At 36.5% G+C, this 15,000-nt stretch overlaps 1 protein-coding gene across 3 annotated transcripts in view; it reads left to right on the top strand.

Moving 5' to 3' along the window:
- The window catches only part of LOC106879344 (transmembrane channel-like protein 7), a 148,603-nt gene that overhangs the window by 17,695 nt on the left and 115,908 nt on the right, over window positions 1-15,000 (top strand). The window contains exons 1-2 of one of the 3 annotated variants that reach the window (XM_089355122.1): window positions 1,518-1,614; window positions 3,912-4,230. In XM_089355122.1, coding sequence (XP_089211248.1) covers window positions 1,581-1,614; window positions 3,912-4,230 — 353 coding nt within the window. In that variant the 5' untranslated portion in view covers window positions 1,518-1,580. Of the gene's footprint in view, window positions 1-1,517; window positions 1,615-2,204; window positions 2,224-3,911; window positions 4,231-15,000 lie in introns of those variants that run through there. The other 2 variants (XM_089355123.1, XM_052969567.2) reach the window with 2 other exon arrangements.

Raw genomic sequence — 15,000 nt, 5'->3', positions numbered from 1 at the left:
ACCGAGATGCAACTGGATAAATTAAAATCTCTTTCAGGGATATATAATTGTGAACAAAAAACAACGTTGCTGTGATGGCTACATCGTGGTAGGTTGATTCTTGTTTATTTTTTATATATCTTGACCATACGTGTACTGATGAACAAAAGAATACAGGTTACTTCACAGTTTTTTCTGTATTTGATTGAGAAACCAGTGGTCTACTGTTGAGTTAAATGTTTTTAAGAGATAAATTTTGAAAAGCTGCATTCCTTCGCTTTCGGTAAATATGTTACTTATTTTTGGTAGTTTTTTTTTACTTATTTTGTCCCTTGATAGCGTGAGGCATTAATACACAGTTAATGCCCTTTATATATAATTATATATATATATTACGGAGATGCACTTGCATAGCAAGTGACCTGATCTGAGATCGTGTGCTGGAACGAAAACAATTGCAGCGTGGAAGGCGTTTATAAGCCATTTAAAGTAACACACAAAATCCGTTAGATTCACTTCAACATTTAAATTTAATTTGTCAAAATATTTTCGTCGCTTTGAGACCGCGACCTGTTCAGTGACAAAATTCTGTGCTGCATCTGAGAAAGTAATAGTTAGTTCATGATATATATGTACATGTGTATGTATGTATGTATGTATGTATGTGCGTGTACATGTGTGCGCGTATGCATCTGTGTACATGCGTATGTATGTGTGCATGCCTATACACATGTATGTATATATGTATATATGTATGTATGTGAGTATGCACGTATGTACTTATGGATGTATGTGAGTAATGGGGTAAGTGTGTAGACGTGTTTGTGTGTGTGTGTGTGTGTGTGTGTGCATATGTATGTACATGTGAATGTATGTTTATGTACTGATATGTGCGTCAGTTCAAGTTGTATACATGACAGTTACTTTGTTGAAGGTTGTATATACGCACATATATACATATGCATATACACATATGTAAACACGCACACCCATACATGTGTGTGTGTGTGCGTTTGCCCCTCTCACCATCGTCTAACGGTGAATTGATACAACGTCTTAGATACAGATATGTACATATATAACCTTACTTATACATATATAAACAAGTATACACAATCATATTGACACTCACACACGCTCACAAATATACATATCTCAAAGTATACACGCATATACGCTTAACCATCACTACACCTATACATATATATACACACACACACATACACACATACATATATACAACTATGTATGACATTAATACTAATACAAGCATAACGGTTAAAATTCAAATATGCATTTTTTTTCTCCATAAACATACCACATAGATGTATCTACACACACTCATATCTACACATACTCATACGCCCATGCATGCACACACTCATAGTCACATACACAACGCACAACACATACACACATGTGCACACACACATACATCTACACACACGCACACACATATCAAACTATATACGCTCATACGGTTATATATAATAACATATATGTATGTATTATGCATCTCAACATGTATGTATGGAAAGGAATTCCACTTGTAAAAGAGAAAGAAGGGTGACTATAGAGGTGTACTCCCGTGTGGAATCTGGATGTTACCCCACTCGGATTTTCGGTTGAGAGAGGGTTTGTACTCTTGTATACAGACAGCTTCAGTGACCTGTCTCAGCATTGCATCAGTGGGATGTCTGGACAAGATGTTAATTTAAGGCTCCCTAAGGAGCCCTTGTGGCAGTCTACAGCATGCTGATAGAAGATGGAGTTAGGTTTCTTTTCAATGTAGTTGTCCAGGTGTTCTTTGAACCTATCATTTGATACTCTTAGAAGTCTCACCAATGTATGACTCTGGGTTGGTCGCGCAAGCTCCTTCTTGGCACTTTATTTGGTATACAGTGTTCTTGGTTTTGCAGTTCACGTGTGGGTTTGTAGAACATACTGCACAATTATTTTGACAGATGATTCTATCAAACGGATATGATTTACATAACTCAGATTTGATAGTCCTACCTGTCTTTTCTACAACTTTGATCTTAAGGCCAGTTGCGTGCAGGATTTTCTTGAATGCCTTACTTAATATGCTCTTCGGTGTAGCATCAACAAACATCACACTGTGAAACTTCTTGTTATCATACCAAGTGTCGGTCTTATTTCTTTTGTTGGCGTCCCTCTCTAACCTATTCCAGAACTTGTTGCGGTATAGGGGGCATGTACCGTTTTCATCATCTCTTAGGATGCGTACGAATTTTGTTTTTGCTCCATTGTACACCCTGATTCTATCATGTTGTGTGTATCCGGAACGTTGCATTCGGAATATATAGTGCTGTATGTGTTGTTGTCGTTCCTGTGGTTGGCATAGTGGAGATACATTTCTCATTACTCTATCTAAGTCTGTTACGAGGATGTTGATCTTGGCAGTACTTGACATAGCAGTCACTACGGGTTACCAGTGGATTAGCCATAGGTTTAGAGTAGTGTGAGTGGAGTAGACAGGGTTTAACATATCCATCAATCATAGTATTTTCTATCCATAGCTCAGTATCTAGGACGGGTAACCTATTACTGGGGTGTTTTGAGGGGTAGTCTACGGTAACCTTTATACTGCTATGGATAGAGTCAGCTATGTGTTGTATAGCTGTCATTACCTGTTCCTCTTTTAGTGGAGTGTTCTTATCTGTATGTTTATTTGTATCATTCTTACATTTCACGACAAGGTTAATATCGTCAACGTATCGACAGTACATAGCTAAGTGGATGTTACGGGTCGCTAAGCACTGTTTAAATTTTCTGTCTCACCATACCATGAAGAGGTTAGCAACATCACCGGCGATCCCTACTCCAATAGCACCGCCTTTCTCCTGTTTATATAGTTTGCTGTTGAACTTAAAAATATGATTTTTAAGTGTGGTTTTAAGGCTTACACCAATAGCGTGTGCTACAGTAATTCTGATGTCGTGTGCATCTGAAGGTGGGTGGTTTGGTTTCGTCCAGCCATGCCAGCGTTCACAGCGGGTCTTTTTGTATGCTGAGGTAATGGTAGGTGGTCTACCTCGTTTGTTGCGGGTGGGACAAGCATACTCATACAAGTACATACGTGCATACTCACATACATACATATATACATATATACATACATGTGTATAGGCATGCACACATACATACGCATGTACACAGATGCATACGCGCACACATGTACACGCACATACATACATACATACATACATACATACATACATACATACATACATACACATGTACATATATATCATGAACTAACTATTACTTTCTCAGATGCAGCACAGAATTTTGTCAGTGAACAGGTCGCGGTCTCAAAGCGACGAAAATATTTTGACAAATTAAATTTAAATGTTGAAGTGAATCTAACGGATTTTGTGTGTTATTTTAAATGGCTTATAAACGCCTTCCACGCTGCAATTGTTTATATTTATATATATATATATATATATATATATATATATATATATATATATATATATATATTATCCACTCACAGACTTATGTAACAAAGAAAAATGTGAGTAATCAACATCACATTTGGGGATGAACAGATTGTGATGAAATTGTTGTTCTGCTCCCATTTAGTTACAAACATAGAATACTGTGGTTCTTAGGTGAAAGATGGAGACACTTACATATTAGGTACTATCAATAGCACACTGTTAAGTACAGTCATTTGATTATAGAGAATGATTTTTATAGAGAATGATTATTTAGTATTTGTTCTTCCACCTCAGCACCTTTCCTGCTAATATTGACTTTCATGTGTTTAAGCTGAACATCAATAACCTTGATCTGATCAATTTAGTAGGGAATACAATATTCACATAGCTCTGTCATTTGACTAACTTATAAGTGTATAATAAATATTTATAAATATAATAAATACTTTTCTTTCTTTTACACAGAAGATGAAATGGAAAAGAAACCATCACTTACTGAACTTGAGCTGAATGAAGCATACCTGTATTGCACCCTACCTCATGTTGTTGCTTCTGACCCAGAAATGAATATTATCTATGCTAAAACACTACCAGTTAGAAAACGACGTACAAACTACAATCAAAATGCCAAAGCTAGGAGTTATAGCACCTCTGGTAAAGTGGAAGATATCACACTTGAATCTCTGCTAACCTCCACTGATACCAATGAAACTGCACCTAAGATCTTCAAGCAGAGTACCATTCGTTTTTTACCAAAGAATATGACATTTAAAAAGAAACTTTGGTAAGTTCTGATCTTTTCTCTTCTATCATGGCTTTGTCTCTTTTTATATTTCCTGTGAATATTGAATTTTTGTTATTTCATCTTGTATGATTTATATGGTGGCTTCTCACCCAAGTCTGCCTCACTGAAAAAAACAGATACTATTTTTAGTTTGTGGTTAAAAGTTTAGCAGAAGGAAAGCCATCTAGCTGCTTCAAGTAAACTCATGCTTTTATGGAGAAAATTATATTAAACCAAGAAACACATAATCTGAAAAGACCACACATCTAACTCATATCCTCTTGCTGTAAACAGGCACCTTATGTAGGTGAGTTGTTATTTAACAGAAGACCAGACTTAATTGAGTAGACTTAGGCATTCAAGCCATGACCATCTTGTTTTTTTTTCTTTTCCTTTTTTATGTTCTTCCTAAATAGTTCAACTCAGACTCCAGTATATAATATGCCTCTTTTTAAGAAGTTAAGGTATGGTGTGGCATGTAGGGAGATTGACTATGATTTCTGTCTGGTGTAGCAATCCCATAAGATTCATTCTCATTTGGTCATCCATGTGTAAATATAGTTCTCTGCTGCAAGGGAACAGAATACTAATATGAACATTGTTAATCAGCGCAACAGCATTAGACCAAAATCTTCAGCTATCTCAGCTAGCTTTCATTTTGTATTCATTCAGAGCCCAATTTAGAATGTGTTGTGAAGGACAGTCACATACCACAGAACTTTTGAAATATAATTTCAATAATTATAAGTGCAGGTGTGGCTATGTGGTTAAGAAGTTTGCTTCCAAACAATGTGGTTGTAGATTCAGTTCCACTGCACAATACTTTAGGCAGGTGCCTGCTATTATAGCCATGGACTGACCAAACCTTCTGAGCAGATTTGGTAGACAGAAACTGAAAGAAGCCCATTGTATGAGAATGTGTGTGTGTGTGTGTGTGTGTGTGTGTGTGTGTGTGTGTGTGTGTGTGAACATGTGCATTTGTGTATACCCTTGTCTTGACATCACATAATAGTTGTAAATGAGTGTCACCACCATGCAAGTAATGTTCATTTCCAACTTCCATGGAAAACATATCTTGCTTGGAGACTGGTGAGGGTTGGTGACAGGAAGGGTATCTGACTGTAGAAAATATGCCTCAATGAATTCCATCTGACCCATGCAAGCATGGAAAAGTGAGCATTAAATGATGATGTGTTTATATATAATGATGAATTTAAAGCTTTAGGAAATCTGTATTGACATTTAGTAGTTACAAACAGACATGATTTATAAAGCAAGATGTGCAACATTTTCCTACTTTCTATTTTTACATCAAAATTTTTAACATTGAAACAGTTTTTCTTGTAACTTAAGTTTTCCATGGGAATTGCACAAGTAATTTTTTATTTGATCTCCAAGACCTCATGATGACAAAAAGTTTACATAAGTATTTTAGTATCTCTATTTAATAATGGCAAATATAAATGTTGGTTGATTGTTGGTTAATTTCCCCAGTGAAGCTTTATATCATATAGAAGAGAAGGAGAGTAAAAGAGAGATCCATAGAGAGTTAGCATAAATTAAGGTTGATGCTGAACTTTACAATCAGTGTGTGTGTGTGTCTATGTGTCTGTGTGTGTGTATGTGTGTCTGCATGTCCATGTATGTTTATGTATCTCTATATAATAATATAAATGTTGATTCTCCAGTTAAGCTTTACATCATATAGAGAGAGAAGGAGAGAGAATAAAAGAAATATAAAGGGAGTTAACATAAGATGTGTAAGATGTGTTTGCATCTACATGCACACACCAACACACACACATACACACATACACTCATACACACATGCACAGTGTGACAAAGAATGATAGAGACAGAGTAGAAGAGTGAGCAAATTAAAAATTGGTTGAAGTTGAAAGAGGCTCTGTGATAGTTAATGTTTAGTGTAATGAATATTTTCTTTAGATGCTTTTCAAATAAGCCGTATATTAACTGAGGAAGATTTGTTCCATTAATCACTAGGGTATTTACTAACTTAAACATTTATAGCAAACTGTTGCAAATGAATATATCACAATAATATTTATGTATGTGGATGCACAAAAAACCACATAATACATAGACTGAAACAATATATATATATATATATATATATATATATATATATATATATATATGTATGTGTGTGTGTGTGTGTGTGTGTGTATACTAATCCATGGATGTTTACACAAAATACACACAAACTAATAATATTTGAAATTACAAAAACTGCAGAATTTGTATGTTACAACATGTGATAAACATTTGGTAACGAGGTGCACATATATGTAAATATATGCTTTTAAGTGCACAAATTTTAAAATTGTAAGATTGTGTGTAGTTTAAACATTAATGCAGGTATGCATATAAAAATTTGAATGAATTTCAATTTTTTTTTTGCAAGTCAAATCCAAGGGAGATGATCATCCAAGAACTGTTCTCCTTGATACCTTGTATTTTCGTTTACCAAAATTCTCACATGATTTTATTGTGATTTTCTGTAACTTTTCATGTTTTAATCCAAAATAGAGACAAACACCGATGTGTCCAAGTGATAGGCTTAATAATTGTTGAGGTATTCCTTAACATGAAACCAAAAGTAGCCTTAATACTAAAGAATCTTTATTCACCAATGTGGTGTTGAGCACTCATTCTCATGGTTCAAAATATATATATGGATGTATCTATACTATAAAAGGCAAATCTACTCTGTGTGTGTGTATGTTTAAAATTAATACATTTACACAATTCAAAATTTCTTCGATTAAACAATTGCAATTAATATTCTAAATACAATAAGTTAGGTCACTGCGTCATTTTTTCACTCCAAAAATTTCCTAATAATGAATAAAATCCGTAAAACTACGGAGGTAAACATTTTCTCCCTAATAAAATCTAATTTCCTCTTTCTAATACAAATCCTTTCAACTCCTACTTTCTCTTATGAAGCTTTATGAAAAATCCAACAACAAATACAAGAAAAAAGGAAGGAGAAAAAGAAAACTATCAAAACTGAAACAATCACATTTCGATACTGTAATGACAGATATTAAAAACTACATACAAAATTACTTTGCCCCTCTAAAATTAACTATTTCTATTCCTCTTACACATCATTTCAATTGCTACTTTCTCTTATCAACGTTTACGAATGATCCAAGAAAAAAGACAAAGAAACGAAGGGGAGTGAGTGTCAAATAAACAGACACACTACCAATCATACGTAAATACACACATATATATGTACCTATGGTTACCAATGACCTCATTCTAATTGGCGGGAACTAAACCCTAACAGAGACACGAAAGAAAAAGAGAGTCAAATAAATATTTTTCCCTGTAACACAATGTCATTTCCTCTTTCTATAACAACTTTCACCTTTTATTTCGCACATGAAATACCACCTATACACTTACATACAAATACACAGATACATGCAAATACCTGTCACTTAGAAGAAGCTGCGATCAGATTCCTACAGCCATTTGCGTGATGGCATCAATAATGACGCTGACCCAAGAAACATCGGCAAAATGTGCATTCTCCCCTCAACATATACAGGGGGGCCACGATACATGCACGAGCGAACACAAGACGCTATGACTTTCGTTCGGCACTATGGACGCCCTGGTTTATTCATCACGTTTACATGTAACCCCAAGTGGGTTGAGGTAACACGGGAACTTCTCCCACATCGGCATGATCTTATTGCCAGGATTTTCAAGCAGAAGCTGACTAGGCTAATTGATTTCATCAAAAAAGGGCAGGTGTTTGGCCCTGTTAAGTGTCACATGTATACTGTTGAGTGGCAGAAGAGAGGGTTGCCACACTCACACATTTTGGTTTGGTTGGTCACCAAAATAGACCCTACACTTATAGATGAAATCATCAAAGCAGAAATCCCAAACCCCACTGTTGACCGACAGCTGTACGACATTGTCAAGGCACACATGGTGCATGGTCCGTGCGGTCCCGGTTTTCAAAAATTCTCCTCATGCCACAAAGACCATGTGTGCACTAAACGATACCCAAAGAGTTTCGTGGATGAGACCCAGACCGCTGGTGATGGATATCCACTGTACAGACGAAGGCGGCCTGAGAATGGGGGATTCACTATAACCTTACGGGGTCATCAAGTTGATAATAGATGGGTGGTCCCATACTGTCCATTACTGATGACAATTTTCAACGCTCATATAAATGTGGAGTTCTGTCATTCAGTACTTATGTTAACAAGGGTTCGGATGCTGCCATGTTCGGCCTTCAAAAGGACAATAGCATGGACGAGGTGTCGCAGTACTTGGCAGGTCGATATATCAGCAGTGGTGAAGCTTTTTGACGGATATTCGAGTTTCCGCTTCACCAAAGGAACCCCGCCATCATACAACTCGCGGTTCATTTGGAAAACGGCCAGCGGACTTATTTTACTGAACAGACTGCTGCTCAATTGGCAGCCAATCGAAAAGAAACAACTTTGACTGGTTTTTTTTAGGCTTTGCCAAATTGACACATTTGCCAAAACACTTTTATACCCTCAGGTTCCGTCCTACTATACGTGGTCAAAGAACACTTGGGTGCGTAGGAAGTCAGGTCAGGATGTTCAAGGACATCCCGGTGTCAAGTTTAACAGTTGTCTAGGAAGAGTGTACACTGTGCCTCCCCACCAGCATGAGTGTTTTCATGTTCACCTTCTCCTTCATGATGTTGTCGGCCCACAAAGCTTTCAAGACATAAGAACTGTTGACAGTGAATTATGTGACACTTTCCGCGAAGCCTGCTTCAGGCGCGGACTTTTGGAGGACGAATCACAATGGGCCGCCACTATGGCGGAGGGCGTTTTGTTAAAATCCCCTAAAAGACTAAGATCGCTTTTCGCTATTCTACTCCTATGGTGCGACTTGGGTGATCCCGCCTCTTTATGGCTGACCTACAAAAATTACATGTCTGAAGATTTCCTGCATCAGGTTCACTTGCTAAATCCATCAATCGACGTCGAGTACAGTGACCTCATTTACAACAGAGCGCTGCTTGAAATCAAAGATACTGTTCTCAATATGGGCAGGAGTGCGTTGCCAGTGTATGGACTACCTTCAACAAACCGGGAACGCCCAAACACACTGTCTTCCAATTTGCTGCGTGAGACATGTTATAATGTTGACGAACTTGCCCAGTACATAGCGAACAATCAGCCAAAGCTCCTTCCAGAACAGAAGTTCGCTTACAACTCCGTTATTAATTCTGTCCGGGACAAAGCTGGGGGGATTTTCTTCCTCGACGCTCCTGCAGGAACTGGCAAAACTTTTGTCACAAAATTAATATTGGCTGAGATTAGGCGAACACATTGCCTTAGCTGTGGCATCATCTGGAATTGCGGCTACTTTGTTGCCAGGCGGCAAGACAGCTCACTCCACTTTGAACCTTCCGCTTGACTTAGCGAAGACGGACACACCAATTTGCAACATCAGTAACAGCTCAGATCAGGCAGAAGTGTTCAGACGATGCAAGCTTATCTTTTGGGATGAATGTACAATGGCCCACAGAGGTACTCTTGAGACGCTACATAGATCTCTGAGAGACATCAAAGACTCTACAGTTCCCATGGGAGGCATAACACTTCTTCTTTCAGGGGACTTCAGGCAAACACTGCCAGTTATTCCCAAGGGGAATAGAGCTGATACAGTACGTACGTGTCTTAAGTCATCTGCATTGCTAAGACATTGTTACAATTGTGAGAACAATAAAACAGCTTCTTCAGGGCCACCTCACATTCTATTGTTACCCACTTCTCAGAGTGCTGCAATGCTCTAGGCAAGGCTTTCTGTCCAGTTGCAAATTGATTGGTTGGTTTTCAACTTATAGCAATCTTTCCCTCAATAATCATAATTGAGTAGAATCATCAACAGTACTTTAAAACAATTAAGCCCCGAGCAACGCCGGGCACTTCTGTTAGTCCTTGATATAATTTTTAAAGATACTTGGTTATTATGGATTTCTGGTAATGCATGCATAATGATATATAGTAACTGGCTAGAGCGAATTGTTTGTGTGCGTGGTGTATATTCTGATAATATAAGATTTTGTTGTAAAAATATTTTTACTGGCCTGCCTGCCTGCCTGCATGCATGCATGTATGTATGTATGCATACATCCATGTATGTATAAACACACATACATGTGTGTGTGTGTGTATATATATATATATGTGTGTGTGTGTATATCATCATCATCATCATCATCGTTTAACGTCCGCTTTCCATGCTAGCATGGGTTGGACGATTTGACTGAGGACTGGTGAAACCGGATGGCAACACCAGGCTCCAATCTAATTTGGCAGAGTTTCTACAGCTGGATGCCCTTCCTAACGCCAACCACTCAGAGAGTGTAGTGGGTGCTTTTACGTGTCACCCGCACGAAAACGGCCACGCTCGAAATGGTGTCTTTTATGTGCCACCCGCACAAGCCAGTCCAGGGGCACTGGTAACGATCTCACTCGAAAATCCTACAGGAGCCAGTCAGGCGGTACTGGCAATGGCCACGCTCAAAATGGTGCATCTCATGTGCCACTCGCACAAGAGCCAGTCCAGGGGCACTGGCAACGATCTTACTTGGCTTACCGGGTCTTCTCACGTACAGCACATTTCCAAAGGTCTCGGTCAGTAGTCATCGCCTCGGTGAGGCCCAATGTACGAAGGTCTTGCCTCACCACCTCAGCCCAGGTCTTCCTGGGCCTACCTCTTCCACGGGTTCCCTCAACTGTTAGGGTGTGGCACTTTTTCAGGCAGCTATCCTCATCCATTCTCACCACATGTCCATACCAGCGCAATCGTCTCTCTTGCACACCACAACTGATGCTTCTAATGTTCATATATATGTGTGTGTGTGTGTATGTGCTTGTGTTTATTTGTATATGTGCATTGCTTGGATATGTGTGCGTATGTGTGTATAGGTATATGTGGCTATGTATAGATATATGTGTATCACCTGTACTTTTGGTTTTTCATTTAATTTAACCTTACCTGTATAATTTTACTAGCTTAAAAGCCACCCTATTCGGTGGCTTTTAAGTTAGTATAGAGCTTTTAAGCAACTGATCCTGAATGGGAAGATCTGCAAACAGATCTCTGACTTGGTTTGGAGAATTTGTTGCAATTGCTTCCTCCAGAGTCATATCCCAGTGATGATCATATTCATTGCAAAAATATCATGTAAAAAAATCACCGAAAACAATCGCAGTAATGAAAACATAGGAATCCAAAATTTCAGAATTACAAGTCCAGATTTGACCAGAAATGTTTTTAATTTACTCACAGAGTTAGCCTTTAGATTATAAAAATAATTATCATAGAAAACAACTTTGTTGCAAAAAGTCATGTGAAAAAATCGCCGAAAACAATCACTGTAATGGAAACTTGGGAATCCAACATTTCAAGGTTGTGGGTCCGGATTTGGCCCGGAATATTTTTAATTTACTCATAGAGTCAACCCGATTCCAAAATTGTATGATATGTTGGGCTACGGCCTCGAGGAGTAAAGTGGAAAAAGTATGACATACTGACATTCACATTTATTATATTATATTATTATATTAAGGCAGCGAGCTGGCAGAATTGTTAGCACGCTGGGTGAAATGCTCAGCAGTATTTTGTCTGCTGCTAGGTTTTGAGTTTGCCTTTCATCCTTTCGAGGTTGATAAAATTAGTACCAGTTATGTACTGGAGTCAATGTAATTGACTTAATCCTTTCCCCAAAAATTTGAGGCCTTGTACTTCCAGTAGAAAGGATTTATTAAAGTTGCAAAAGTGTGACACACTGACATTCACATTTATTATATTAGATATGTTTAATTTTGGGTAAACTTTATTTCAATTAAAGTGAATTGTATGTGTGTGGGAGGGGGTATTAAAGAAAGCAAAAAAAAAAAATAAAACAAAAATGATATTCAGTATGCTGGCGACAGGAATTTCTGTCAAAGAGACATGGTTAAACAAAGTTGAACATCATCTCCCTCTTTCTCTCACATACCCACTCTTTCTTTCTCTTTTATTATTACTTTCACTGCCACCATCAACACTACTACTTTTAATAAAACATCATCAACTCCCCCTAAATTTCTTTATCTCCCATTTTCTCCCTCACTTTCTCTTTCTCTCTCTCTCTCTCTCTCTCTCTCTCTCTCTCTCTGTCTTCACCACCGTCTCTATGCCTACTATTACTCTCACGGCATCATGAAGAATAGTACAAGTGTCATTGAATAGTGAGAGAGGAGGTCTAAGTGTGACACACTAACACACAGAAATTAGTTTTCACATTTATTATATTAGATATAGTTCAGAATTACCCTGTCCAATCTCTAATTAAATTTCCACTAATGTGTGTGCAGAATATATATGCAGGTATGTATGTGGGTGTATATATATATGTGTGTGTGCATGTGTGTCTGTATGTATATGTATCTCTGTGTGTATGTATATCTGTGTGTATATGTATGTAAGTACATGTATATATGTATAACATGGTCTGGTTTTCATGTTTGTTATAGTATTTCAAAAAAGTTTAAATTTTTTACTATGTTGAAGTGTGTTAAACATTAAAAAAAAAACTTTGTAATGTTCATAAAGTTCAATTAGCACTTTCAAAATATATTTAACTGACAGTTGAGTTCTTAACAACTGTAGTAAAATGATGGACTTCTTCCTTTTTGTACCTCTTAGAAGGCTCCAACAAGCCAAATTTTGGAATACAGTTTTGACCAATGAGCATGCAGCTTAAACATCACAGCTTGCCAGGCGTACTGATATTACTGGCATAGATCCCACATTTATTTTAACCAATTAGCTTGCAGTTTACACGTAATGGTTTTATGAGTGAGCAAACTTAGTTGGTTTCGATCATTTTTATTTCAATTGGTGGGAGTCTTCTGTAATTTGTTTATATTCATATGTTAAAGATATTTTTTAATCCACATCATTAACTGCTCGTTACATTATTGTTGTTATTACCATTCAGAACAGGTTTATACATTTTAATAAACCATTTTTCTTTTAACTTTTTTCCAACATCACTTGTGTCATGTAGTTTGTGGAAAAGAATAATTAGAAACATTTTCACTCAATGGAATTTGGCGAACATTAGTGTTCTGGATTTGTTGTCTGTGGACTTGTGAGCATTCCAATAATGCATTCTCTGTCTCACCAATACATAGTTCCTCGCAATTGGGGCATTCAATGCAGTAGATCAAATTTCTGCTTTTGCAGTTCATATGTGCATTTGGGAAAATCTGTCTATTTTTTGTTCTAATGGATCTACCAGTATGCATGTATTTACACAATCCACATCTGTTATCATTACACTTGGATACAGTGAATGATTTATCCTGTTTGTTCATAGTTGAATTTTACCTTTGTTAATAGTTTCTCTAGGTTATGTGGTTGCCTTTTGCTTAAGATAAGTGTTTGATTAGTTATTACATTTAAAAATTTTTCACTTTGTTTCATGATTGGCAAATTTGTTTTGATGACGTTAAAAATGTTTTGGTGATGTGGATTGTGTGTTACTAGAAATTTATAAAAGAATTTATATTTTTTTTAAATACCATAATAAAAAACATGGAAACCAGACCATGTTTTAACTTTATTCAACTCATATATTATTCTATACACATTTGGAAAATATATATATTAAGAGTTAGTTGTAATTGACTTATTGAATTTATTTACCAATACATTTGTGCATAGGGTAAATGTGTTTGAAAGTTATGGTTTCTTTGGTATGTTTGTTCCCAAACAACACTTATTTTAGTGCTGTTGACACTGCCAGCTTGAATAGTACTGCCCAGGCGTCGAAACCATAATGATATCTATGGAGCAGCTGATGATGGAAGTATGTTGGATTGTTGGTACGGCTGTTTTTGTATATGTGAAATAGTATTATAACACATCCATTTGATGTGTGTGTGTGTGTGTGCATGCGTGTGTGTGTGTGTGTGTGTGCGCAGGCGTGTGACTGTATGTCTGTGTATATATACATATATTTAAACATATAAGTGTCTAAATATATGTGTATTATGTTACATGTATGCATGTAAACACCTATGTGTATATGAGGATGAGGTTGCATACATATATACATGTGTGCATATGTATGTATAAGTATGTACATACATTTGCATACATATATGCATGTATGCATATGTATGAATAAGTATGTACATACACATATATGCTTGTGTGAGTGTGTATGTGCATGTACATATGCATGTTTGTGTGAGTGTGTACATATGTAGACGTGAACGCAGGAGGTTTATATCCATGTATTGTGAGAATAGGTTGTGTGTATTTTTTCTCTTTTCTCTTTTTCTTTGTCTATGTATTAGAGTAACTTCGCTTTTATTCAACGGTCTTTCATAGTGTCTGTTGCCATTAGTAGGCAACGAGAATGCATCAGAGCTCTTTGCTTCAACATTTGAAACTCCGAGTACTATAATGACAACCTTTTACTGTTTGTTTTATATTATAATATATATATAATATAAATAATATGTATATATAATTTGGTGTTAGTGTTATTTTCATTCTTGTGTAATTTAGATGACAATTTATTTATTCACCACACCCTGTGTATATATCTATATATATATATATATGTATATGTATATATATATATATATATATATGTATATATACATATGTATTCGATATATATATATATATATATATATATATATATATATATATAATTTTCCAGTAAAT

The sequence above is a fragment of the Octopus bimaculoides genome, chromosome 7, assembly GCF_046866305.1.
Source record: "Octopus bimaculoides isolate indiv1 chromosome 7, ASM4686630v1, whole genome shotgun sequence".
Lineage (NCBI taxonomy): Eukaryota > Metazoa > Mollusca > Cephalopoda > Octopoda > Octopodidae > Octopus > Octopus bimaculoides.
Note: the sequence above shows the minus strand (reverse complement) of the source record. Positions and strands in the feature narration are given on the sequence as shown.